Genomic DNA, 27,904 nt, shown 5'->3' with positions numbered 1-27,904 from the left:
GCCTCGCTACGTTCACGATCGCTGGGATTAAGTCCCGAGTACTCATTCGCGGGGGGAGGCAAGCGGGACTCCCCACACCCCCCCCCCGAAAGTGGATATGTGCGGCCTTGTGAGGGCGAGAGTCCCATTAAGTCGGCATATCGAAGCAGAACACGCAAACTAAGTCTCTCTTCCACCAGCGCGGCCTGCACAAACGGTAGTGTGCAACGGCGGGGGGGAAAGGAGGCAAAAGCTACGGCAGCAATCTTTTTTTTTTTTTTTTTTTGCCTGCCGGCACTCCCATCCTTCTCCCGTCCTTCCGCCACGCCTATCATGGCGGCCGCCCCGCCTTGACCTTCTCGGGCAGAGCCCCCCCACCGCGCGCGCATGCGCCCCACGCCCGCCAGGCGGAGTCTCCTTCCCCTCCCTTCCGAGCTCCTCCTACACGCGCGCGTGTACGCGTTGCGCGCGCATGCGCCGCCACTCTTTTTCCCCCCCACCTCCGCGCCGCCCAAACCGCCCCGCCTTTCCTCGCGCGCCCTCCCCCTCTCTCTCTTCCCGGTTGGGAACAGCTGCAAGATGGCGTCGGCCACGGCGGCCGGGAAGGTCCAAGCCGTGCGCGAAGTCGTCGTCTTCCCTCGCGGGGCCTACGGGCGCCCGCCCAAGCGGCAGGAAACGCTGTGAAACCGGCTTGGACCTTCTCAGGTGAGGCGATTCCTCCCCCCCCCCCGACCCGCGATTACGAGCCGCCGCCGCCTTCTTCCCGCGGCGCCCTTCGCACCCCGCGGGTCTCCTCAGGAGAGGAGTCGCCGCCGCCGGCCCGGGAGGCAAGGACGGTGGTGTGAGGTGAGGTGGGAATCCACGTGCCCAAGCTCGGCTCCCCCGGGGACGGCGGAGGGTTCCCCGGGGACTTTTCTCCTTTCGGCCCTGGGCTGCCGTTTGCCAGGCCGGCGGAGGGAGGGAGGACGGTGGGGGCGACCCCCAGCCCCGCCAGCCGGGAAGCCGATGACGCAGAGACAGGAAAGCTGGAAGGAGGGAGGGAGGGAAGCGGGAGGGCTCCCGGGCCGAGCCCTTCGTTTAATTGAATCCATTATAAAGTGGTGGTGGAGGTGTGGGGGGGGGAGTGTTGAACGGCAGCCCTGCAGCCGGTTAGAAAAGGAGAACGAGGAAGAAAAAACAAAAAAAAACAAGAAATGGGGGAGGGGGGATTCGGCCGGGGCGTTTCCCCTTTGGCTGGCGGCTCTGCGCTGAATCCCTCAAATCAGGCTGGAAAAGGGAACTTGGAGGTCTTCTAGTCCAGCCCCCCCCCCTCCCTCCCCCGCTGAAGCAGGTGACCCTATATATGTACTGTATATATAGGGTCATACTATATACGTGTGTGTGTGTGTGTGTGTGTATATGTATATAGGATAGAATAGACTTCTTTATTGGCCCAGTGTGATTGGACACACAAGGAATTTGTCTTTAGTGCATGTACTCCCAGTGTACATAAAAAGAAAAGATACGTTCATCAAGGTACAACGTGTGTGTGTGTATGTATGTATATAGTATGGCCACTTGTCTGGAATGGTATCTGTATATACCAGAAGTTATGGGTGCTTCCATCCCTGGAGGTGTTTTTTAAGAAGAGGTTAAACAGCCACTTAGAATAGAATAGAATAGAATAGAATAGAAGTTTTTATTGGCCAAGTGTGATTGGACACACAATGAATGTATCTTTGGTGCATACTTGTCTGGAATGGTATATATTCCATATATCTATCTATCTATCTATCCCTATCTATTTCTTTCTATCTCTATCACCATCCCTATCTATCTCTAGCCATATCTATCTATCTATCTATCTATCTATCTATCTATCTATCTATCTATCTATCTATCTATCTATCCCTATCTATTTCTTTCTATCTCTATCTATCCATCCATCCATCTATCTCTATCTATTTCGTTCTATCTCTATCTATCGCCATCCCTATCTATCTTTAGCCATATCTATCTCTGTCTATCTATCTATCTATCCATCTATCCCTATCTATTTCATTCTATCTCTATCGCCATCCCTATCTATCCTCTAGCCATATCTATATCTATCTATCTATCTATCTATCCCTATCTATCCCTATCTATTTCTTTCTATATCTATCGCCATCCCTATTTATCTCTAGCCATATCTATCTATCTATCTATCTATCTATCTATCTATCTATCTATCTATCTATCTATCTATCTATCTACCTACCTACCTACCTACCTACCTACCTACCTACCTACTTACCTACCTATATCATTCCAGATAAGTGGCTGTCTAATCTCTTCTTTTAAAAAACCTCCAGTGATGGAAGCACCCCAACTTCTGGTGGCAAGCCGTTCCACTGGTTAAATTGTCCTCGCAGTCAGGAAGTATCTCCTTGAATTCCAGGTTGCTTCTCTCCCGAATGCAACATAAGTTGCATTAGGTGGGTGGAAGGATATAGTCCAGGTTGGTTGAAATTGCTCCTAGGTTGTTTCTCTCCTTGGATTGGTTTTCCACCCATTGCTTCTTGTCCTGCCTTCGGGAGCTTTGGAGAATAGGTTGAACACCCACCCACTCCGCTCCTCTTCTTTGAGGCAGCCCCTCTCCGGTGGGTGGGTGAATGGATGGATGGGTGGACTACTATGTAGTGCGATGGACTTGCAGGGCTGGCGCAACGTGTAACATGTTCACACTGGTGCAACAGGACTGGGTGTTTGTTAATACGATTTATTGGGTTAGGGATTTTCTGTGTTCACTGTGAGTTGTATTGTGTGTGGGGGGGGTGCACTGAGGGAGCTCAACTGATCTCATTGTACATACCTTGTTTTCCCCAAAATAAGACATCCCCCTGATAATAAGCCCAACTGGGCTTTTGAGCGGATGGCCATAAGGCCAAGCGCTTATTTCAGGGTTCAAAAAAATATAAGACAGGGTCTTATTTTCAGGGAAACATGGTAGATAATAGATCATAGATAGATTAGATATAGATACCTGTTTCCCTCCAAATAAGACATTCCCTGATAATAAGCCCAAACGGGCTTTTGAGCGCATGGCAATAAGGCCAAGCGCTTATTTCAGGGTTCAAAAAAATATAAGACAGGGTCTTATTTTCGGGGAAACACGGTATATTATGCACTGATAATAAAGATTTGAATTTGAATTGGATGGATGGACCGGGATGCTGCCCCCTGGCATCCCTGTTCTGTTCAGGGCACAGAGTCCCCTTGGCGCTCCCTGGGCCCAGTTTCCTTACGGCAGCCTCTCTCTGTTACAGGATGCTAACCTCTGGGAAGGCACTTAGCTGGGTGCTGGCGGTGTGTGTTTGTAGAATAGAATAGAATTTTTTTTTTAATTGGCCAAGTGTGATTGGACACACAAGGAATTTGGTGCATATGCTCTGAATGTACATAAAAGAAAAGATACGTTCATCAAGGTACAACATTGTGTGTGTGGATTCCAGCTTGCATTGGCCCTGCAACTTCCAGGGGCCTCCAAGGAGACAGGGAAAACGGTGGTCAGTCTTCCCCTTCTAAGCTCAGAGGAGAAAGCAAGAACGTGTGGTAGCCAGCCTCCCCACCCCTACCCCGTGTGTGCATCCTTAGGGCCCAGTTGGGGTCCCAATCGGGGTGGGGGTGGTAGTGGAAGCTCTACAGTGCTGTGGGAGTGGGGTGAGCCGCTCGCTCCCTCCCTCATGCCCACCGGCTAACCTTCAGACTCCTTCCCTTTTCCTTCCACATTGCAGTTTTACCAAACTTTGACCAGTTCTTATCACCCCCTGAGGTTTGGCTGCAGCCTGGCTGCCAGACTGCCCCTTTAAGCTGCAAAGTGCTTTTTTGCCAGGAGCGAGTGGGCAGCTGGGATGCGTGCAGAAACTGGTTGGTGGTAAAGGAAGCGGAATTTGTTGGTCGGGCCAGAGGTCTTTAGAATAGCAAAATTAACAGTTGGAAGGGACCTTGTAGGTCGTCTAGTCCAGGGGTCTCCAACCTTGGTCCCTTTAAGACAAAGCTGGCTGAGGAACTCTGGGAGTTGAAGTCCACAAGTCTTAAAGGGAACCAAGGTTAGAGACCCCTAATCTAGTCCAACCACATGCTCAAGCAGGAGACCTTACACCATTTCTGGCAGATGGCAGTCCAGTCTCTTCTTGAAAGCTTCCAGTGATGAAGCTCCCACAACTTCTGTTCCATGGGTTGATTGTTCTCACTGTCAGAAAATTCCTCCTTAGTTCCTGGTTGAATCTCTCCTTGTTCAGTTTCCATCCATTGTTCCTTGTCTGGCCTTCGAGTGGTTTGGAAAGCAGCCTGACCCCCTCCTCTCTGTGGCAGCCCCTCAAATATTGGAACACTGCTATCCTGTCTCCCCTGGTCCTTCTCTTCACTGCCCAGTTCCTGCAACCTTTCGTTGTATATTTTAGCCTCCATTCCCCTCATCATCTTGGTTGCTCTTCTCTGCACTTTTTCTAGAGTCGCAACATTTTTTATAGTGTGGTGACCAAAAGTGGATGCGGTATTCTAGGTGTGGTCTTACTAAGGCTTTATAGAGTGGTATTAATACCGTTAACAATCTTGATTGAATCCCTCTGTTCATGCAATTTAGGATTGCTGCTTGGGACAGTTGAGCAACAAGTGTGTGAGCACTGTTTGATTTCATCCTATTTGAAAGAGAAGCTGCAGCATTCCCTGACTAGCTGCCCTCGGGAATTCTAGCCGAATTGGGAAGAATGCAGGAGAAAAGAAGACCTGGAGAGCTAGCCTCAAGTGCCGTATTCGCAGTAGTAGCAGAGTTGGAAGGCACCTTGGAGGCCATCCAGTCCAACCTCCCTGCTCATGCAGGAGACTTATACTAGGGATTCGAACCGCCGAACTGCCGACCTTTCTGATTGACAAGCTCAGCAGTCTTATCCACTGAGCCACCTTGTATTCGCAGAATGTTGGGGAGCCGGGTACTGTAAACCTGTCGTTGCTTCCGTCAGACTTGCAGTGGAAAGTTTTCAGGACTTCAGATTCATTCCCCATGAAGCTATCAGAAAGATTGGCTCAACCTGGCAATTAAGGGAGCTGAAAGGGCCTGTCATGTCTGATGCCCGATGTTTTCTGACCCTGAGGCTTGAAAGAAAAGGTGGGGGGGTGTCAGGAAAGTTCTTCTGGCTCCTTTGGGCCGGACAACTGGCTCCACTTTGGTCTCATCTTTTTCATACTTCCCCACACCTTCCTATTAAGCTTCAATGATTTGCATTTATATCCCCTACTTCCTGCTGACGGAGGGCTCAGCTTTGAACATAAATGACACTCACTGTAGCACAGAGCACACAAGAAGGCTCCCCCAGGACATCACTGATAGGATAGGATAGGATAGGATAGGATAGGTAGAGTATAGAGAATAGAGAATAGAATAGGTAGAGCATGGAGAATAGAATAGGTAGAGTAGAGTGTAATAGAGTATATAGAATAGAATAGGGTAGATAGGGTAGATTATAATATATAGAATAGAATAGGTAGAGTAGAGTATAGAGAATAGAATAGAATAGGTAGAGTAGAATAGGTAGAGTACAGTAGAGTATAGAGAATAGAATAGAACAGGTAGAGTAGAGTATAGAGAATAGAATAGAACAGATAGAGTAGAGTATAGAGAATAGAATAGAACAGGTAGAGTAGAGTAGAGTATAGAGAATAGAATAGAACAGGTAGAGTAGAGTATAGAGAATAGAATAGAACAGGTAGAGTAGAGTATAGAGAATAGAATAGGTAGAGTAGAATAGGTAGAGTAGAGTAGAGTATAGAGAATAGAATAGGTAGAGTAGAGTAGAGTATAGAGAATAGAATAGAACAGGTAGAGTAGAGTATAGAGAATAGAATAGAATAGGTAGAGTAGAATAGGTAGAGTAGAGTAGAGTATAGAGAATAGAATAGAACAGGTAGAGTAGAGTATAGAAAATAGAGAATAGAATAGGTAGAGTAGAAAATAGAATAGAATAGGAATAGAATAGAATAGAATTCTTTATTGGCCAAGTGTGATTGGACACACAAGGAATTTGTCTTTGGTGCATAACGCTCTCAGTGTACATAAAGAAAAAATAAAATATATTCGTCAAGAATCATAGGATACAACACTTGGTGATAGTCATATGATACTATTGAGCAATCAAAACATACTAAGAAACAAAAACAATGTAAGTTGTAAAGATACAAGCAACATGGATAGAGCCGTTAACTGGGAAGAGATAGGTACTAGTCAGGATGAGAAGAAGTAATACAGTCTTAGTAGTTAATTTGACAGTGTTGTGGGAATTAGTTGTTTAGCAGAGGTGGCACTTCCCGGTGGGGGGTGGGGGTGGGGATGTCCTTGTATCTTCTTGTTCTGGTGGTAGAAGTTGAAACAATTTATGTCCAGGATGTGAGGGGTCTATAAATATTTTCACACCCCTCTTTGACTCGTGCAGTATACAGCTTCTCCATGGAAGGCAGGTTGGTAGCAGTTGGTATTTTCTGCAGTTCTAATTATCCTCTGAAGTCTGTGTCTGTCTCGTTGGGTTGCAGAACCAAAACCAGATAGTTACAGAGGTGCAGATGACAGACTCCATAATTCCTCTGTAGAACTGGATCAGCAGCTCCTTGGGCAGTTTGAGTTTCGTGAGTTGATGCAGAAGGAACATTCTTTGTCGTGCTTTTTTTGATGATGTTTTTGATGTTAGGTGTCTATTTTAAGTCTTGAAATATGATAAAACCTAGAAACTTGAAGGACTCTACTGTTGATACTGTGTTGTCTAGTATTGTAAGAGGTGGTAGTATAGGAGGTTTTCTTCTAAAATCCACCGTCTTTGATTGTATTTAGTTCAAGATTGTTCTGGTGGCACCACAAGGCTAGTTGTCCAACCTCCCGTCTGTATGCCGATTGTTTGCAGAGCCTGTTCAGTAAGAAGGCGAAGACGGAATCAGAATAGAGCTGGAAGGGACCGTGGAGGTCATCTAGTCCAGCCCTCTGCTCAAGCAGCAGACCCCATCCAGACAAGTGGCTGTCCAATCTCTTCTTAAAAACCTCCAGAAGCACCCACAACTTCTGGAACCAACTTCCGTTCCACTGGTCGATTTGTCCTCGTTGTTAGGAAGTTTCTCCTTTAATTCCAGGTTGCTTCCCTTCTTGATTAGTTTCTACCCGTTGCTTCTTGTCTGGCCTTTCTGGTGCTTTGGAAAATAAATTGACCCCAATTCTCCAATACTGGAATAGGGCAGGGGTCTCCAACCTCGGTCCCTTTAAGACTTGTGGACTTCAACTCCCAGAGTCCCTCAGCCAGCAAAGCTGGCTGTGGAACTCTGGGAGTTGAAGTCCACAAGTCTTAAAGGGACCGAGGTTGGAGACCCCTGGAATAGGGGAGTCAAACATTCAAAAGCTTTAAAAAGGGCCCTGCTCAGAAGCCAAGGAAATGTCTTTCTCGTGGCGAGGAGCCATGGGAGAAATCTATCTCGGATTGCTTCCCTGTGCGCTCCTGCTTCATTCCTTGCCTCGTCATTCGGTTCCCCATTTTTTCCCACCCCCACTCTTCCATCCAAGCCGTCCCAGGAACCATGCAAGAGGTTTGTCAGCGGCCTGTAAGGAAAAAAAAAATCCCCATTTGATCCCGTGTGGGCAGCCTTCCACATTTTTTCGGATGAGCCACCAAGAAGTCGCGATTCACTTGCGCAACATCTGGGAGATTCTCAGGAGACTAGGGTGAAGGGAGGGAGGGAGGGAGTGGGTACTGCCGCCCCTTTGATCTTTTCCTAAAGGAAGTGTTACCCAGCTGATGGGAACAATCTGAGAGGATGTAATTAGCAAATAGCCCCGAGGCAGGCAAGAAAAGACTTTCAAACAGCTTTGTCCGGCAAGACATCCCTCCAAAGATTGCTCCTTTTTTCCCCCCCAAAGGAAGTGGGAGAAAAGTCTCAGAACTCCTTGGCCTTTCTTCCATTTTTATTCTTATTTTATTTTTTGCCTTCGGCTTCTAGAGCAGGGATCTCCAAATTTAGCAACTTTTGAGACTTGTGGATTTCCAGCCCCCAGAATTCCCCAACCTGCACGGCTGGCTGAAGAATTCTGGGAGTTGGAAGTTCACAAGTCTTAAAAGTGACCAAGTTTGGAGACCTAGAAGATACTTGCAGGATCCTACCTTGCTTCCCTAACCCTTCCCAGCCACCCAGCCAGCTCGTGCGCCAGAGTTGGAGGGTTGGCTTCTTGTGTTGAAAACAAAGCAAATCCATTTGTGAGCAGAAGGGAAGCAGGAGGATAGGATAGGATAGGATAGGATAGGATAGGATAGGATAGGATAGGATAGGATAGGATAGGATAGGATAGAATAGAATAGAAAATACGGAATAGGATAGAATAGAAAAGGAAAGGAAAGGAAAGGAAAGACAATATGGAATAGGATAGAATAGAATAGAACAGTACAGTACAGTAGAATAGGAAGGGACCTTGGAGGTCCAACACCCAACACCCCCCCCCCCCCGCTCAAGTAGGAGACCCTATATTTCTGACAAGTGGCCATCCAGTCTCTTTCTTGAAAGCCTCCAGTGATGAAGCACTCACAACTTCCGGAGGCAAGCTGTTCAATTCGTCGATGGTTCTCACTGTCAGATAATTTCTCCTTATTTATCTATCGGCTGAATCTCTCCTTGATCAGTTTCCATCCATTATTCCTTGTCCTGCCTTCAGGTGCTTTGGAAAATAGCTTGACCCCTTCCTCTCTAGGGCAGCCCCTCAAATATTAGAAGACTGCTATCGTGTCTCCCCTGGTCCTTCTCTTCACTAGACCAGCCATGCCCAGTTCCTGCAACCGTTCATTGTATGTTTTAGCCTCCTAATCATCCTGGTTGCTCTTCTCTGCACTCTTTCTAGAGTCTCAACATCTTTTTTATAGTGTGGTGACCAAAAATGGATGCATTGTTCCATGGGTTGATTGCTGTCACTGTCAGAAAATTTCTCCTTATTTCTAGATCGAATCTCTCCTTGATTAGTTTCCATCCGTTGCTTCTTGTCCTGCCTTCAGGTGCTTTGGAGAATAGCTCTCTATGGCAGCCCCTCAAATATTGGAAGACGGCTATCCTGTCTCCCCTGGTCCTTCTCTGCATTAGACTGGCCATGCCCAGTTCCAGCAACCGTTCATCGTATGTTTTAGCCTCCTTCTTCACAGCAAGTTGAAGGGGAAGAGATGCTGCCTTAGGAAACAATCCGACGAGAGAGGCAGGCGTCCCCAATGGATTAACGGTCAGCTCAGTTGGTTAAGGATGGTGGTGAGACATTTGTACTACACCACAGGTTGTCTTAATGCAGCCTTAGCATTAGCTCACCGGGTGGAGGTTTCCTGGCTGGTTTACCTGGGAGGGGCTGACAGATTCCCAGAGAAGTGGGGGGAGTAGAGGTGTGCCGGCTCCTCCCTGCCCATCCAGGGGAGGCCCGTATCTCTCCCCTCCCCCTTGAGCATACCTGTCTGTCTGGGAAGGGGGGGAGCATTGAGCTGACTGCATGAAGTGGGGTGAACAAGGCGCGATCACTACAACTCCATTTCAAGAAAGAATTGAGTTTAGGGTTGGAAGCACATGCTGGCTGAGGAATTCTGGGAGTTGAAGTCCACAAGTGGTAAAGTTGCCAAGGTTGGAGATCCCTAGACCTGTGCATTGGGAGTGGGTTCTGAGCAGGGATGTGGGCGAAAAAAATTTGGGGTTTTTTTGTTTTGTTTTTTCCTTTCTCACGCACCCTCCCAGGAAAACGGATGACTCTGCTGGCAGGGGACTCGGCAGAAGACTGCCTCCTGACTCCATTTTCTAGGGCAAGGGTGTCAAACTCAAGGCCACATCTGGCCCATGTGCCTAGATCTGGCCCATGGAGTCGCCCTGGTGACGGTGTCTCTGCCAGCGAAACTGGAGCTCGGGTGGGCCGCAGAAGGTTGCAGGAGGCCGTCCCAGCTCGGGAGCCCTGTTTTTGCTGGCAGAGCACTCAAGCCACCATAGGAGCCCCCTCCCTCCCCCCTGACTCAAGTGACATCAAGCTGGCTCCTGGCCCTGCCGAGGTCAAACACAACCCTGATGGGGCCCTCAATGAAACCGAGTTTGATACCCCTGTTTTAGGGGTTCCCGAGTTGCCCAGCTCAGCGTATTGGTGTGTGCTGCTAAGGATCCCACCCACCCGTAACCTGGCCAGTAACCCATAGCCTTTCTCCCCCTCCCCTCTTTTCTTTTTTGGGGAGCAGGGGACTGGAATGCCATGGCTAACTCAGAGAGCGACGACGACAGCTTCATGGCTGTGGATTCCGAGGAGGCCGTGGCAGAAGGGACCATGGACCAGGAGGATGGCGTGTGTGCTGCTCGGCCGGAGGAGGAGGAGGAGGAAGAGGGAGGGGCTCGGCCTCACCGGTCCATGCAGGAGTTGCCAGAAGAGGTGCTGGAGTATATCTTGTCTTTCCTCTCCCCGTATCAGGAGCACAAAACGGCCGCCCTCGTTTGCAAGCAGTGGTATCGGCTCATCAAAGGTACAGCGAAGTTGTGGGGTTGTTGTTGTTCTTTTTTTTTCTTCTCCTGGGTGCATTTCTAGGCCCAAACAGGTTGGGAGAAAGATCGGCGGTTCAGCAAAAAGGAGCATTGATGGCAGGGGTGGGCTTGAAACATTTCAGCAAGGGGTTCTCTGCCCAGTTGCTGGGTGGGCGTGGCCTAGTCGGCCTCCAGCACCACAGCGGAGGGGGGTTTTTCCTCGAGCCTCCAGGTGGGCAAAAACGGCCTCCCCAGGCTCCGTAGGCTCTTCCCAAACTTCCGGTAGGTCTGTTTTTCTGCCTTCCCAAGCCTCCACGCGCGCCCTGCACTTACCTGCATCCAAAATGGGCCTTTTGGGGACCCCTGGGAGGAAAAGGGTGGGGTGGGGCGGGACCAGCTAGGAGTGGGATTTGGGGGTTCTCCGAACTGCACGAAATCTTAGCTAGAGGTTCTCCCGAACCCCCAGCAGCCCCACCCCTGAGCAATGGGAACCGGACAACCAGACAGTCGGGTCAGCGTTTTGTAACCCAGCAACTCCAGAAAGTATTTCTAGAGCCCTTGAGAATGGTAGAAATGGGTGAAGCAGAGAGGGGGAGGGGCTGAAAGGAGGACTATTCCTTCCTCCCCTCCCTTTGGAATCCTTTCTTCGCTCTCAGGGGCTGCCTCTGCTGTCTTCACCTGTAGGGTTTAGGCTTCCTCCTTCGGCCTGGCTGGTTGCTTTCCTCTTAATTTCTCCTTTTGTTTTGGTTTGAGGTTTTTTCCCCCTTAGAAGTAGAAGCCGTTCAGGGATGGGCTTCAAAAATCTTAGCAAGGGGTTCTCTGCCCAGTTGGCTGGGTGGGCGTGGCCATGGTGGGTGTGGTCTTGTCAGCCTCCTGCACCACGGCGGTGTGTGGAGTGTTTTTGCCCTCCCCTGGCTCCAGAGCCTTTCCTTGAGCCTCTGGGAGGGAAAAAATGGCCTCCCCAGGCTCTGGAGGCCCTCTGGAGGCTGGAAACAGCCTTCTTGAACTTCCGGTAGACCTGCTTTTCGCCCTCCCCGAACCTCTGTGCACACCCTGTATTTACCTGCATCCAAAATGGGCCGTGGGGAGGACTCCTGGGAGGGGCAGGGCGGGGCAGGCATGGCCAGCCAGGAGTGGGATTTGGGGCGTTCTCCGAACTGCACAGAATCTTAGCTAGAGGTTCTTCCGAACCCCCAGCAGCCCACCCCCCGAAGCTGTCTTGTTCTTAAGACTACCGATATATATAGAGTGGGTCAATTGCTTTCAGCACTTTTAGCAAAATGCTGGAGGTGGAGGAGGAAGAAGAAGAGTGTGCTGTGGTTAAGGGGCTGCACTTGGAGGGGGAGAGGCCCAGGTGGAAAAGCCACCAATGCAAGCTTCGTGGGGAGGGGGCGGTGGAGTCGGGGGACACAACTGGCCCAGTCGCTTTCTTTCTGCAATATCACAGGGTGACTGTTTGGGGGCCACTCTGATCTCTCAGAGGAGGAGAGAAATGACGAAGCCCCTCCTATGGTTGTAAGGCCTCCTGCAGTAAAAGCAAACAACCCTTGCAGTAGCTCTGATGATGTTACCTAGTTTGGGTCACGAAACGTCCGCAAGAAAGCTCAGAGAGCACCGAGGAAACAACCCCCCCCCCACACACACCTCTCATTTCATCCCTGAGCTACAAATATTCTCCTTTATTGGCAGCAAACAAGACTGGGGTGGCCTAGAGGTGGAGCTCTCGCCGCAAAATCAGGAGGTGGTGAGTTTGATCCTAGGTAGAGCACACTGGGCACACTGAGCTTATATCTGCTGAATAAAACTCCACATTGGCGACAGGAAAGGCATCCGGCCAGTAAACAATCAGCTCCATTCAGTTGCTCAGACTCCACCCGGCAAGGGATTATGGCGTTGTTAAAAGAGGTGGAGGAGGATTGGTAGCAGAAAAGGCCCCCCAGCTCTTGGGCTTTTCTCTGAGAGTTTGAGGACCTTTCTGTGAGATGCCGGCTTCTTCTACTACTAGTCTTCGGGCATGAAGAACACAGAGAGGGTGTTGGCCTCCTGTGTTATGCTGACCCTCCTCTCAAAAACGCGGAGAAAGGTAGACCCCTGAAATGTTTGGAAAGGGCCCCAAAAACTCCATCAGGGAGACTCGGCCTTTCTCAGTTTGCTGCCCCGAAGCAAATGAAGATCCATCCCCAGTCCCACATTCTCGCTACTCTCTCCCCTCCTCTTCCAGGTGTCGCCCACCAGTGTTACCACGGCTTTATCAAGTCCGTCCAGGAAGGCAACATTCAGTGGGAGAGCCGCACTTATCCCTATCCGGGAACGCCCATCACCCAGCGCTTCTCGCACAGTAAGTACTAAGTGGCCCAAGACACCACTCTCGCGGCGGGGGGGGGGGGCTTAGCCCCATGGGGAAGCCCACGCTCTTACCTTTCCCAGAGAGGCTGGATGGGGGCACAGGCTGGGGGCGGGGAGGCTGCAGCAGCTGAGGAGTGGCGCGGAAGGTTCTGGAACAGGGGTCTCCTACCTTGGCAACTTTAAGACTTTGCTGGCTGAGGGACTCTGGGAGTTGAAGTCCACAAGTCTTAAAGTTGCCAAGGTTGGAGACCCCCTGTTCTAGAAGCTGCTTCTGGAGCTGCCTCTATAGAGTCCGATCTCTCGCCGGAGTTATTTTCAAGCGTTTATACTTCTCCGATTCCCTCCCAGTGAGATATGGATGAGCGGAATGCTAAGATTGGGTAGCTGTGTAAAGGGAAGAGCATGTTTTCTCAAACCAGGCAGGCACAATGGGTATGGGGTCAGTTTGGGGGGGCAACCATAAAAATCTGTCTCGATTCCTCCATTTAAGGAGATTAAATACTAGCAACAGCAATGGTACTTAGACCTAGATAGACTTATATGCCGCTTCACAGTGCTTTACAGCCCTCCAAACAATCTGGCTCCTCATTTTACCGAGTCAGTCTTGAGCCGGTCAGAATTGGAACTGCTTGCAATATTTCATTCTAACCACTGTGCCACCATGGCTAACAATAGCAGTAGCACTTAAGAGTTAAATACTGCTCCACAGTACTTTACAGCACTCTCTGGGTGGTCTATAGAATCAGTATGTTGCCCCCCCAACAGCATACTGGGTCCTCATTTTACCCACCTCGGAAGGCTGAGTCCACCTTAAGCCGATTAGGATCGAACTGCTGGCGGTCGGCAGAATTAGCCCACAGTGCTGCATTCTAACCTCCTGTAATCCTGCAGGGCAGGGTGGATGCGATGGTGGGATTCTACTGGTTCGGGGCGCTCGGCACACCGGTTGTTCAACCCGTAGGATCCCACCCCTGGGTGGATGGATGGTGTTCAGGACGGAAGGGGCCGTTAAATAATACACGAAAAGGATCACTGGAGTAGCACACACCTTGTGGGGTTTCCAAGGAGAGAGAAATCGTGGCTTTCCGGGCGAGGGTGGCGGGGGGAGTGCTGGGTTGTTGGCAGAAGCCAGCTCTAAAGCTCTAAATAAAAGCTCTAAATAAAATAAAAATAAATAAAATAAAATAAAGCCGGCCTGTTTTTCCTCTGCCGCTTTCTAGGTGCTTGTTACTACGATGCTAACCAGTCCATGTACGTCTTTGGAGGCTGCACGCAGAGCAGTTGCAACGCAGCTTTTAATGACCTCTGGAGACTCGACCTGAACAGCAAGGAATGGATCCGGCCCCTGGCCTCAGGTGAGGGGCGCGGCTGGGGAGGGCTGGGGCGTGTGTCCCGGTAGCTGCTGCAGCAGCTGCCCCATGTCTGGGGGGAAAGAGCTGCTGGGAGGCTACCCCCTCCCACCCGGGATGTTCCCCAGCACAGAGCAGCAGGGCGGGTGGGGACTGAGTGCCTTCATGCTGGGAGAAGCTTGACACCTGCGGCCAGGTGGAGGCAGACCTGACTCCGGGGGGGGGGCAGCCTCCTTTTGATTTCTTCCACTCTGCCTTTTGGTTGGGTGTCCCCAGTGGTAGTCAACCTGGTCCCTACCTCCCGCTACTGGGCGTTCCAGCTTTCAAGGTGGGCGGTAGGGGTTTTGTCCGATCCTGAAGCACTTTCCTTTTTTTTTTAATTTAATGGACTTTAAAAAAAAATTTCATAGCGTTATTTAAAAATGTTTTTATTAGGTTTTCATAAAATTCCCCGTGACAATTTGAATTGCTGAAAATGTACTATTTGTATCGCCCGCGCTTAAGTTTAGTTCGCGTTACGTAAGTGAAACTAAATGGCGCTATAACGCTACCGCAAACAAAAGAGCCTCGTCCCAGAATAGCTTGTGCATCTCCCCCTACACCACCCAGCTGTAACAGACAAGCAGAGCTGGTAGCCGGTGCCCCCCCCAACCCAATCCACGATGCGCGAGAAGCGTGCGCAGACGACGATACATGGCGCATTACTGTGGAACCAGTGGGTGGTTAGAAAATTTTACTACTAACAGAGATACAAAAGTGGGCGGTAGGTATAAAAAGATTGACTACCCCTGGGTGTCCCCAATCCCCTGTTCTCCTTCACAGCTCTCTAGCTATTGGGAGCAGAGACAGTGTTATGGTAGGGGGGGGGCAAGCGGGAAAGAGGTTCTCCCTACAAAGGAAAGCCAGGTGGAAAGGGACACCCACCCCCACCCCCAAATCCCCTGTCGGTGGCCTCCTTGAGGGGATCCCAACTCTCTCAGGTGACACTAATCCAGGGGTCTCCAAATTCGGGCCCTTTAAGACTTGTGGACTTCAACTCCCAGAATTCCCCAGCCAACAAAGCTGGCTGGGGAATTCTGGGAGTTGAAGTCCGGCTGGCTTAAAGTGGCCAAGGTTGGAGACCCCTGGGGAATTCTGGAAGTTGAAGTCCACAAGTCTTGAAGGGCCCAAGTTTGAAGACCCCTGCTCTAATTGGCCAATTCCGAAGGAATGACCCTGGTTAGCTCCTGTTTCGCCTCCGGGAGGGGCGGGAAGCTCTCTGGTGGCCTTGCCCTGCCGCCTGCCTGTTCTCACCATCTCCTCCCGGGGCCAAGGACTCCCTGGGCGTTCCTGGGACAGGGATTTGATCCAGCTGATCAGACATGTCCCTGCTCGTTACAGCCACCAGCCAGAAAAAAAGTGTGGGAACCAGCAGGTTCTCACCATCCTCTGGTTCACACCAGGAGGGGCAGCCCTTTTGTCGTAAACAAAAGCCGTGTTTTGTTTTTTTTGTTTCCCCACCCCTATTCAAATCCCGAGCTTATTTACTTTGCGTATCGATGCAAAATACATTTTGGCTAGGCGCTCAGGAGGCCTAACCTTTAAAAGAAGGTTAACTTTTAAAGGCCTTTTAAACGTAGAAAGAGGCAGCAAGACTCCAGGCCAGGGGTGGGGCTGCTGGGGGGTTCGCAGGGGTTCGGGAGAACCTCTAGCTAAGATTCTGTGCGGTTCGAAGAACCCCCCAAATCCCACTCCTGGTTGGCCACGCCCACCCCTCCCTGGAGTCCCCACACGGCCCATTTTGGATGCAGGTAAGTGCAGGGTGTGCGTGAAGGTTCAGGGAGGGCGAAAAACGGGCCTACCAGAAGTTTGGAAAGCCCATTTCCGGCCTCCAGAGCCTGGGAAGGCCGTTTTCTCCCTCCCGGAGGCTCAAGGAAAGCCTCCAGAGCCTGGGGAGGGCAACCCCCGCCTTGGTGCAGGAGGCTGACTAGGCCACGCCCACCATGGCCACACCCACCCAGCAACCGGGCAGAGAACCCCTTGCTACAAAATTTGAAGCCCACCCCTGCTCCAGGCCCAAGGATCATCTCCTTCCCTAACTGCAAACCAGCGTTTCTTTCGGCCAGCGCTGCTTTTTGGGGGGAAAGGAGGGGGGGGAACTTTTTTTTTTTTATAAAAAGTTTTATTTTTACAATCATATCAAATAATTCATCCAATGTACAGTTATATACAATTAGTCGGGCTTTTTTGAGGTTTGAGACTGGGGACAACATCCATCTCTTGAGGAAGGCAGTGGCCGATCCCTGCAGCCCGGGTTTTTTTTTTTTTTGGTTTTTTTTGTGGAAAAGAGCAGGCCCAGAGGGCTCCGTCTGCTCAGCCTTGGGAAGAAGCACCACTCGGTGGCTTGTGTCACAGTCCGGCAAGTGCCGCTTGCTCCAAAGTTCCCCTGTTAGAAGGTTTTGAGTCCAAAAGATTAAAATAAAGCCTTTATTTGCAGCCACGGTGCGGTGGCCTAGAGGCGGAGCTCTCGCCTCACAATCGGGAGGCCGTGAGTTCGATCTTAGGTAGAGGCAGATATTTCTCTCTGGGCACGACGAGAATATATATCTGCTGAATATAACTCCGCATTGGCGACAGGAAGGGCATCCGGCCGGTAAACGTTCAGCTCCATTCAATTGCCCAGACTCCACCCTGAAGCAAGGGATTTTATTTGGCTGTTCACCGCCCTGAGTCCTTCGGGAGAAGGGCGGTATACAAATTAAATTATTATTATTATTATTATTATTATTATTATTATTATTATTATTATTATTATTGTTGTTGTTGTTGTTGTTGTTGTTGTTGTTATTATTATTATTATTATTATTATTATTATTGTTATTATTATTATTATTATTGGAAGAAGATGATACAGGTAGTCATACAGTGAACTCCGCATTGGCGACAGGAAGGGCATCCGGCCATTAAACATTTAGTAAACATTCAGTTGCCCACACTCCACCCCGCAAGTTAAAAGATGATGATGATGATGATAGATAGATAGATAGATAGATAGATAGCTTTCAACGTAGCAGCCCAAAGCACTCCACTCATCCTTCTGCTTCTCCACTGAGCTTAAATAGCACCTGGGTCTTCTTTCCCCACAGGAGAAGTGGACTATGCGTTATCGGCTCTTCCCTTTGCCGTTAACCATCTACAGGGAAGTATATGGATCCCGTTTAGTGACCGTTCAAAGTGCGATTTATTCTTTTCCCTCCTCCATTCCCAAACTCCTGGCAAAACCGTCTAATTTAAGGGTTAAATTGGGGCCTTTCTCACACTTACTACCCTTTGAAAGAGCGGCCAGTACTGCCCTTTTCAAAAAGCCCTACAACTTAACGGCTTAATGAGAGGAGCAATTATAGGTTTCCGGAGCCTGTTTTCTTCTCTTCCTCCCCCCCCCCAAGTATCTCCCCCCATCTGACCGTGGGAGCTGAATTCCAGAAGACAGATTTCCAGCGAATGAAAAGCAAGGAGTTTCTTAACGGGCGCCTAGAAATTCAGCCCCTTCCGGGAGACACATCGGACTGCTAGGAAAGGGGACCCCTTTGTGGGCCTTTGGGGTAACCAGGAGGGCCCTCAGTGTTTCGCTGCTAGGTTCCCTCGGGCTCCCCTGCCGTTTGGGTGGGTTTTCTGAGCACTCCAGCAGCCAAAAGGGGGGATATTTTGGGGGGGGGGCGGGCCTTTTTTCCGCTTGCTTTATCCGCCTCCTGCGGAATTCAGTTGCTTTCTCCGGGGAATTGCCAGCCAGAGTGCACACACACACACACACACCCGCTGGGTTTCAGGGCTCTAACTTTAGCTACCTATTTTAGAAAAGTCTGGGACGGTTCGTTTTATAGATACCCCCCCCTCCCCCCGAGCCATAAATAGCCCCCTCCCCAATTAGGATCCCTATTGAACATGTCAATAGCAGCAAGTTCCCAAGGAGCGAGGCCAGGCCTCCCCCCCACCCCATCCTCAGCACTCACCTTTGTCATGTTGCTTTTGGGGGGGGGCGGACAATGGATTGCCCCCACCCCTGTTTTCTCAGAGGGGAAAAATGTTGCCTGGTTGTCTGGCCTCCGTGTATTCTTGGCTTGCTTTCTTTGGAATCGGGCCCCCCTTCAACATCTCAGGAGACAGGATTGAAGGCAGACGGAGCCCCCGTTCCTCTGGGTCTGGACTCTGCCCTGCCCTGCCCAGCGGTGGCTCTCCTGCTTCCCTTGCCAGGAGCATCGTCCAGTGGTACCCCCTGAAATGTGGAAAGAGGAATAAATATAGCTTTGGACACGGCATGGTTGCGGTGGCCTAGAGGTGGAGCTCTCGCCTCACAATCCGGAGGCTGTGAGTTCGATCCTAGGTAATAATTTCTCTCTCTGGGCACAGTGAGAATATATATCTGCTGAATAATAACTCCGCATTGGCAGCAGGAAGGGCATCCAGCCAGTAAAACCCTCTGTTCTAGCTCCATTCAGTTGCCCAGACTCCATCCTGCAAGAGATTATGTGGTCGTTAAAAGAAGATGATACAAGTAGTCATACAGTGAACTCAGTTCTGGCGACAGGAAGGACATCCGGCCAGTAAACACTAAGCTCCATTCAGTTGCCCAGACTCCACCCCAAAGCAAGGGATTATGGGGTCATTAAAAGAAGATGATGATGATGATGATGATAGATGCTAGCACGTGGGCATTCTTCCCCCCCCCCCCCAGGACAAGTGGACTATGTGTTATCCGCCCTTCCCTCTGGGATCCCTGAGCCATTAACCATCTGTAGGGAAGGATATGGGTAGTCCTCGTCATACAACCAGCCCATTTTGTTGTTAGTTGCAAAGTCGTGTCCAACCCATCGCGACCCCATGGACAACATTCCTCCAGGCCTTCCTGTCCTCTACCATCCCCTGGAGTCCATTGAAGCTCACGCCGACTGCTTCAGTGACTCCATCCAGCCACCTCATTCTCTGCCGTCTCCTTCTTCTTATTTTGCCCTCTATCTTTCCCAGCATTCGGCTCTTCTCCAGGGAGTCCTTCTTTCTCATTAGGGGGCCAAAGGATTTGAGTTTCCTCTTCAGGATCTGGCCTTCTAAAGAGCAGCCAGGGTTGATCTCCTCTAGGACTGACCGGTTGGATGACCTTGCAGTCCAAGGGACTCTTGGGAGTCTTCTCCAGCACCAGAGTTCAAAGGCCTCAATTCTTTGGCCCTCAGCCTTCCTTATGGTCCAACCTTCACAGCCATCCATTGCAGTTGGGAAAACCATAGCTTTGACTATACGCACTTTTGTTGGCATTCAGCCCATTTAGCGACTGTTCAAAGTTACAACACTGGAAAAAGGCTACCTACACCCGTTGGTCACCGTTAACGATTTTTCCAGCATCCCCACGATCAGAATCCAGGCGCTTGGCAACCGCTTCGTATTTTATGACAGTTGCAGAGTGTCTCTCTCCCCCCCTCCCCCTCCCCCCGGGTCACATGTGATCCCCTTTTGCAACCTCCTGAACCAGCAAAGGCCATGGGGGGGGGGGAAGCCAGGTTTCACTTCACAACCAGGTGACTCACTCACCAGCGGCAGGGGTTCACTTAACAACGGAGGCAAGAAAGGTCGTAAAACGGGACAAAACTCCTTTGACAAACGTCTCGCTTAAGAACGTAAATTTGGGGCTCCATTGTGGTCGTAGGTCGAGGACTACCTGCATTGTTCCTCTCCCTCCCAATGCCCCCCTCCCAGGGTCTATCCCTCTATGCCTCTATTGCTCACATCGTTGCAAGCGGCCCCTCGAGTGCCCCTTCCCTCATTTTGAAGCTCTTTGGCAAAGCTGAGGGGAGTGGCGCATTTATGCTGTGGGAAATAAAACAGGTGTGAAGAGAGAGCAACATTAGCAAAACTGCTCTCAGGGAACCTGTTTTCACTGCCTACAAAGTCAGTCATCCCAATGAAAGGCTGGGCGGAGGGGTGTCATGTCTGCCTCCAAGTCAGGAATGGACACCTGCCTCCAATAAAGGTTTCCTTTGAAGACAAAACTACGGAGGATCGTGGCAAACGGTGGCCCAGTTCGAATCGTTTGGCAGACGGTTTATTACAAGTCGGTTGGCGAGGACGTCCTGAGTGTTGTGGCCCGCCAGCGGATCTGGCAGCAGAGTCGGACAGTGAGGAAGTTGGGAAAGAACATGGGCCAGTCCTGGAGTCTGGGGAAGGCTCTGATGAGGGCTCTGCGTCGGAGGCAGAGAGGGGGCCAGGGCCGTCTGACAGTTATCAGCTGCCTTTGGAGTCAGACATCAGTGAGGCAGATGAACAGCTGGAGCCTGTTCCCAGACTCCAGGACTGGCCCATGTTCCTCCCCAACCTCCTCGCTGTCCGAATCTGCTGCGCAGAGTTGCCAGACGAAGGGAACAGCTAAAGAACAAGGGTTGACTTGGGAGTAAGGCCACAGGTGGATGATGAATGGCCCCTCCCAGAGGGAATAAAAGAGGAGCGAAAGGGGAGTGGAGTTTGCAGGAGGCAATTAGTTGACTTAATTGATTCATGACACGCAGAGACTCCTTGCCAAGTTTGGAAGACGTCGGCCTGGCAGCTTTCCAAGCCAGATAAGATCTGTGACTCTAAATTCTCCCTTGAAAGACTTTGCTGGATGTGAAAAATGAGAGGAATTCATAGTAACTTAATACAAAGGGTTTTTTGTCGGGACAAGGAGTCTGTTTTATGCTCTTGGGAAGTCTAGGTCAAAACACTGATGGAGGAAATGGCTCTTCCCAAAAACGCCAGGCCTCATTTAGCTGCAGCCTCAAAACCACCAGGCAAGGTTCCGGAATCCCTTGGGGGACATCGCCTAAACCCCCCCCCAACCTTCTGTTGCAGGTTCCTACCCGTCGCCGAAAGCCGGAGCCACCCTCGCTGTTTATAAGGACCTGCTGGTGCTGTTCGGCGGCTGGACGCGGCCGAGCCCTTACCCCCTGCACCAGCCAGAGAGGTTCTTTGACGAAATACACACCTACTCACCTTCCAAAAATTGGTAAGAACGTTTAGCTGGTTTTTGTTTTTGTTTTAATTTTCTTTTATTACAAACATTCCATCTTTCATTAAAGTGTGTCATCTGAGTATATACCATTCTTTGCGTCTCAACAATTAAGCTTACCACCATATTCATTTCTTACATTCTTTCTTATATTAACACTAAATAATACTACTACTAATAAAATAACATAAAACCTAACATTTCTCTTCTTACCTAATTTTGCGATACGTTACTTTTGTATTTTTTTTCTCTAACCATTGATAAAATATCTCCCATATGTTAGAATAATCTGATTCTTCCTTACCTTGAATTGCAAGTGTCAAATCTATTCATTTCTGCACATTCTAATATTTTCTTAATCACATTTTCATCTGCAGGGATCGTTTCCCTTTTCCAATTTTGTGCAAATACAATTCTAGCTGCGGTTATTAACATGAATAATCAAATATACAGAGTGTGTGTGTGTGTATGTTTTCTGAGGTTTTCGCAGGTGTTTGTATGTAGGTCTTTGGTTATTCGGGTTTTCTCCCGCGTAAAATTGGAAGTGTCTTGGCGACGTTTTGACAAAGTCTCATTCGTCATCTTCAGGCTTCAGCTTCGTGCTTCTGGGAGCAATGTGTGACTGCAGCTGTTTCTTCCTTTTTAACTGCTAGTGGGGGTTTGAACTGATTGGGTGGGAGCTTGGCTGTGCTCTGATTGGCTGGGGTTTTTTTTGTGCTGTGATTGGCTGGGGGTGTGTTCTGTTTGGGTGGGGGCTTGGTTGTGCTCAGATTAGTCTGAGTTGCAGGGGGATTTGAGCTGGTGAGCTGCATTGCTGTTGTTTGGCTTCGTGTTCGTGGTCGTGCTACATCTTCAACTTTACATCTTTAAAACATGTTTGCCAATCTTTCGGGTGATCAATGCCATCTGTAAAACACCTTGTATAAATGTTCCTCATAGGCCCGGGATAGCGAACATATGACACGCGTGTCACACGTGGCACGCAGAGCCCTCTCTATGGGTACGCGAGCTGTTGCCCAGCTCAGCTCCACCGTACATGCGAGCGTGCCTCCTGCTAGCCAGCTGATTTTGGGGTCTCTGGTGCAGGGGGCGGGGCACATGCACGCATATGCATTGGGGGTCTCGCACACATGCACGGGGGTGGGGTGGGGGAGTGGTGCACCCCCCCATGCCAAAATGGGCTGCTGAAGGGTGCGGTGTGCCCTCCCACCGCCCAGGAGGCTTCAGGGTGGCTTGCCAGGCCCAAAACGGGCCATGAGGGGTTGCACGCATGGGCAGGGGGGAGGCATTGCATTATGGGTGTGGGCACACGACACCCCCCCCCCCATGCTACCCACGCTTTTGGCACATGACAGCAAAAAGGTTAGCCATCCCTGTTATATGCAGTTGAGAATGTTAGTTTATAGTTCCTATCCCGTAATTGCTGCCACTTATCCAGCTCTTATCGCGTCACCAAAGTTTTTCGTCTCATTGTTTCTTTGACGTTTGGCTGTTTCAGGCGCCCGGTTTTCGCTGAGAAAAACAGTGGGCGGCAACACCTGCACCACCCCCATGCCCTTTAGGAGCCTTAAACCCTCCTCTTCCTCCTCCAGGTGGAACTGTGTGGTGACCACCCACGGCCCTCCTCCCATGGCCGGCCACTCCTCCTGCGTGATTCAGGACCGGATGATTGTCTTCGGAGGTTCTCTGGGGTCACGGCAGATGTAAGTCTCCCGACGCGCCTCCTTTTTCGCAAGCTCCACGCTCCGTGAAAAGCCGTCCCTGAGTTCCTCCCTATCTCGCTCTTTCCCCCCACCCCGCAGGAGCAGCGACGTCTGGGTCCTCGATCTGGAGCACTGGACCTGGTCCAAGCCGAACATCTCCGGGCCTGGGCCTCACCCGCGAGGAGGCCAATCCCAGGTAGTGTTCGCCATAAATGTGGAAAGGCAGAAAGCGTCCCGGCTTCTCCTCCCAAGGAAACGAGTCTTCCAACTGTCAGATTAAAGCCCTGGTTTTTCCAGTAAGATTGAGAGGAAAGCAATCCCTGGCAGTGGCCTTTCCTGGCAGAAGCAGGAGATGGAAACTGTTGGGCACAAGTTTTTGCCCAGATTAAGGCCTTCCCAGAGCCGAGAAGGTGCCCCATGGGAGCAGAGTCGGGCCAACCATTTCCCACCAGAAATGGCATTGTCCCGAAAGAGGCAACCTGTTGTGGCCTGTTGGCCGCCGGCCCCTCCAGCAGCCAAATCAGAGGAGGAGGAGGAGGTGTGGGCGTCAGGGTCAGCCTCAAGGCAACCTGAGAACTCCAAGGGGGAAGGGGGACTGGAACTGGCAGAGAGAGAGACAGAGGCAGAGCCTGGACCATCTGTCAGCTCTCAGATGGAAAGAACAGGTGTTAAGGTGGCTGATGAGGAAGAGGAGGAACAGCTGGGTCCAGTGCGGGACGTGCGGATGCTCAGAAGGCAGAAGAGAGGAGAGCAGTGGAAATCTATGGGCCAGTCCTGGGGAAGGAAGAGCTACTGCTGCTAGTGAGGCCCCACCTTAGCTCTGGGGATCAAAGGCAGGGGGTGGAGATGAATAGATGTGGCAGACAACTATTCATCTGCTGGCCGGCCAGACTTTAGCCTGTGTTTGAAAATAAACTTTTTTGGTGGGGCTGCCGGCGCTCCTAAATAAAGGCATTGTTAGGGTTCCAAGGAACACCCCCAACGAAATAAAGCTCTGAGGCTTGAGGTTCCTCAAAGTTCCAATTTATTAGAGTTGTCGTGTTGGCACAGCTGGGAAAACCCGAAACTGAAAGCTTCCAGGTTTTCCACACCCAGTTGACATTTCACAGCCCTGCCCCACACCCACAAGTTCATCACATTGTCCAATCAACTCTTCACACTCAGTTGGATACAATCTTCAGACAGTCTCCATCCAACTCAGGATGTCCTTGAATGCGGAATGTTGTTATGACTAACTTTCTACCGCTCCAACAACAACCCCCTCCCAACTTCCCCAGCTAAAATATGTGGCAATTAAGAAGCAAAAAAGAAAACTGCCTTCCAAAACTGAAAGGCATCTTTTGAGTTCCCTTCTGAGGGTTGGTCGTGTTTGGGGAGCTGGGTCAGAACAAAACAGATTAGTCTTCCCTCCATAGATTTGGGACATTAAACTCAGCTTGCAAAGCGGGGTGGGAAGGAATACCCCTGGCACTCCTTCCCCATCAGCTGATGGCCTCGCTGCCTGTGCCAGCCAGGCCTTCTCGGAGCTCTTTGGGTGGCGTCTTTGTGGACTTTTCTCCCCCTGTTGTCACAGATTGTTATAGACGACGAAACCATCCTGGTCCTTGGCGGCTGCGGAGGTCCCAACGCGGTGAGTTGACAAAGCTAGGATTGTTCCGTCCATTCACTCCCTTTATTTATTTATTTATTTATTTATTTATTCGATTTTTATACCGCCCTTCTCCCGAAGGACTCAGGGCGGTGTACAGCCAAATAAAAAAGCCCAATATATACATTAAAACAAGACTAAAACAAACATATTACAAAATGGCCAAAAATTTAAAAAATTTAAAACATTTAAAATAGTTTAAAAACCCTAAAATATAAATAACCCCGAATTAAAATTTAATTAGGCCAGTCCCGCTTGAATAAAAAGATGCGTTTTCAGCTCACGGCGAAAAGTCCGAAGATCAGGCACTTGACGTAAACCAGGGGGAAGTTTGTTCCAAAGCGTAGGAGCTCCCACAGAGAAGGCCCTGCCCCTGGGGGCCGCCAGCCGACATTGTCTGGCGGACGGCACCCTGAGAAGGCCCTTTCTGTGAGAGCGTACAGGTCGGTGGGAGGCATAGGGTAACAGCAGGCGGTCCCGTAAGTACCCAGGCCCTAAGCCATGGAGCGCTTTAAAGGTGGTAACCAAAATCTTAAAGCGCACCCGAAAGACCACAGGAAGCCAGTGCAAACTGCGCAGGATTGGTGTTACATGGGAGCAACGGGTTGCTCCCACTATTACCCGTGCAGCTGCATTCTGGACTAGCTGCAGCCTCCGGGTGCACTTCAAGGGCAGCCCCATGTAGAGAGCATTACCTTTTCTGCCCTTCCAAGACTTTTGTGTCTGGCACGGCATTTGTTTGAAAAGGTTGCAGTCAACGGGGGGTGGGGGGCGATGCACACCTTCCTCCAGCCACCAGGTCCGAGTTGCCCCTAGCAAAGATTTCCTCCTTGTTGGGAGGTGTGATGCAGAAACCCTCTTCTCCAGAAGGGAGGGGAAAGAATGGAGCATGCCGGACAGGTGACCAAAACCTTTCAGGACTGCAAAATCTGCTCCCAAGAGAGAATAATGGTAGAGGAGGGCCAGGCAAGAAGGGGGAGGAGGAGAAGGAGGGTCCCGTCCTACGAGTGTTTGAGCTTCTCTCCCCCCCCCCAATTTGCAGCTTTTCAAGGACGCCTGGCTGCTGCACATGAGATCCGACCGTCCGTGGGTGTGGCAGCCCCTGAAGGTGGAGAACGAGGACCACGGAGCCCCCGAGCTGTGGTGCCACCCGGCATGCAAGGTGAACGGGAGGGAAGGGCAGAAGGGACCCCTGGTGAAATTCTCCTTCATTCATACCTGATCATAAGTCAGAAAGCGAGTGGACGGGCGGCAGGGCAGCTCCGATTTTAAGAGTGTGGTGTAAGGCATTAAGATGGCGAACCTACGGCACCCTTAGGCACATTCAGCGGGCACGCCAGCCATCGCCCCAGCCCAGCTCCACCACACATGCGCGCCTCCCGCCAGCCAGCTAGTCTTCAGGTCTCTGCCGCGCATGCACAGGGGGCGTGGGGGCATGCAGGGGACACATTCACAGGGAGCGGGGTGCATGCACGGGGACACTGGCATTGCATTTTGGGTAGTTATGAGCGTGCGCGCCCCCCCCCCACACCCCATTTTGGGCCTGGAAGGCCTCCTGCACCAACATGGAAGCCAAAACGGGGCACGGGGCAAACACGAAAGCACGGGGTGGAGCGCATGCGCAGGGAGCACTCGCATTGCATTTGCGCTTTGGGCCCTCGGCACCAAAAAGGTTAAACCATCACTGCACTAAGCTAACAGTGGCCCACTTGATGGGATAGTCACCTCTCTGAGCAGCAACGTGGCACAGTGGGGGGAATGCCCAGAGGGATCCTTTCCTCTCCCCCTGCCTCCCGTCAGTCGAGCCCAGCTGTTAGGAGTTTCCGGGGAGGTTGCTGTGCGGAACAGGTCCTGTGTCCGTCCTAGACTAGCTGTTTCTTTTCTTCCAGGTGGGGCAGTGCGTGGTCGTCTTCAGCCAAGCCCCCAGCGGGAGGGCGCCGCTCAGCCCTAGCTTGAATTCTCGTCCTTCTCCCATCAGCGCCACGCCACCTGCCCTGCTTCCCGAGACACGAGAATGCCGCTCTCAGTCTCCCGTTCGGACGGCAGATGAGGCTCCCTGCGTGAATGGCCGCTGGGGCACCCTGAGACCCCGGGGGCAGAGGCAGACGCCCTGCGGGTCCCGGGAAGGAAGCCTGTCTCCGGCTAGAGATGATAGTTCGCCGGTGCTGAATGGCAGTGAGGCCTTGTCTCCTGGCATCGCCGCCGTCGCCGCCGTGGGAGGGGCCTCTCCAGACAGCCCTCTCCAGCTGCTCTCGCCCAGCGCGGCTTCCGTCGCAGAAGGCTACGAGCTGAAGGCGGGCCTTTCTTTGGCACCCAGGCGGGGCTCTCTCCCCGATCAGAAGGACCTGCGACTGGCAGCCGTAGACTTGAACTGGGAGGCCAAACCCCCTTCTCTGGTTTGCCAGCCGGATGGCGCGGAAAGCAGGACGGTTGGCACGATAGGCCTCAGGAATCCCCCGGATCAGACCAACGGCATTCACACCCCGCCTCATGTGTCCAGCTCCCTGATGGGAGCGGTTTCTCCTAGCGCCCTGCGGCGGAGCTTAGAGGCAGTTCAAGCACTCTCTTCGAAGGCCCTGCCCACTTTGGCGGTCAGAAGCCCGCCCAGAGCGTCCTCGCCAGGATCCCCAAGCAGCCAGAGCAGCGCCAACCCTGCCGAAGCAGCCGTTCCTGCTACCGTTCGACCCAGCTCTGCCCAAGGAGACGGGCATGCCTTACCACCCATTGCTCGCCGCCTGGGCCATCACCCGCCTCAGTCGCTGAACGTAGGCAAGCCTCTCTACCAGAGCGTGAACTGCAAGCCCATGCAGATGTACGTGTTGGACGTGAAGGAGGTCAAAGGGCGCGGACGGGTCCAGTGGAAGGTGTTCCACGGCAGCTCCGTGGTGGGACCCCCCGAGACCAGCTTGCACACGGTGGTCCAGGGGCGGGGGGAAGTGATCATCTTTGGCGGCTTGATGGACAAGAAGCAGAACGTCAAGTACTATCCCAAAACAAATGCCTTGTACTTCGTGCGGGCAAAGAGATAATGCGGCCGGGGCCTCCTCCCTCTTCGGCTGCCCTGGCTCGGACCCGTTAGCCCTGCCCTGGGCACGCTGTCAAGTAGGCTGTGAATGTGGCATTCCACCCACTAATAAAAAGAGATCTACGCAAATGGCACCAGAGGCTTTCCTCCAATTCCCAGCGTGGGCGCCAGGGCTGAAGCTCCTTTTCTATCAAGAGAAAGGGCGGTTACCGTATTTTTCGGACTATAAGACCCACCTGACTGTAAGACGCACCTACATTTAGAAGAGGAAATCAACTAGTTTATGACTCTTCACGCTCCATTTTTCGGCCTTTTCCAGCCTCTTTTTGGCCCATT

The 27,904-nt window shown here is 51.2% G+C and overlaps 1 protein-coding gene across 3 annotated transcripts; it reads left to right on the top strand.

The window, feature by feature from the left end:
- The first annotated feature begins 525 nt into the window (after window positions 1-525).
- FBXO42 (F-box protein 42) lies at window positions 526-27,697 on the top strand. 3 transcript variants are annotated; one of them, XM_058161419.1, is made up of 10 exons: window positions 526-684; window positions 10,212-10,490; window positions 12,710-12,826; window positions 14,055-14,189; window positions 21,036-21,189; window positions 22,785-22,895; window positions 22,995-23,091; window positions 24,469-24,525; window positions 25,586-25,705; window positions 26,433-27,697. In XM_058161419.1, the coding sequence occupies exons 2-10, from the start codon at window positions 10,226-10,228 to the stop codon at window positions 27,570-27,572; spliced, it is 2,196 nt and encodes a 731-aa protein (XP_058017402.1). In that variant the 5' UTR covers window positions 526-684; window positions 10,212-10,225; the 3' UTR covers window positions 27,573-27,697. The 3 variants fall into 3 exon arrangements, with proteins under 3 accessions (XP_058017402.1, XP_058017403.1, XP_058017404.1); XM_058161420.1 differs by lacking the exon at window positions 526-684 and adding an exon at window positions 685-825; XM_058161421.1 differs by lacking the exon at window positions 526-684 and adding an exon at window positions 9,488-9,615.
- The last annotated feature ends 207 nt before the right edge of the window (window positions 27,698-27,904 follow it).

This window comes from Ahaetulla prasina, chromosome 18 (assembly GCF_028640845.1).
Source record: "Ahaetulla prasina isolate Xishuangbanna chromosome 18, ASM2864084v1, whole genome shotgun sequence".
Taxonomy (NCBI): Eukaryota; Metazoa; Chordata; class Lepidosauria; order Squamata; family Colubridae; genus Ahaetulla; species Ahaetulla prasina.
Note: the sequence above shows the minus strand (reverse complement) of the source record. Positions and strands in the feature narration are given on the sequence as shown.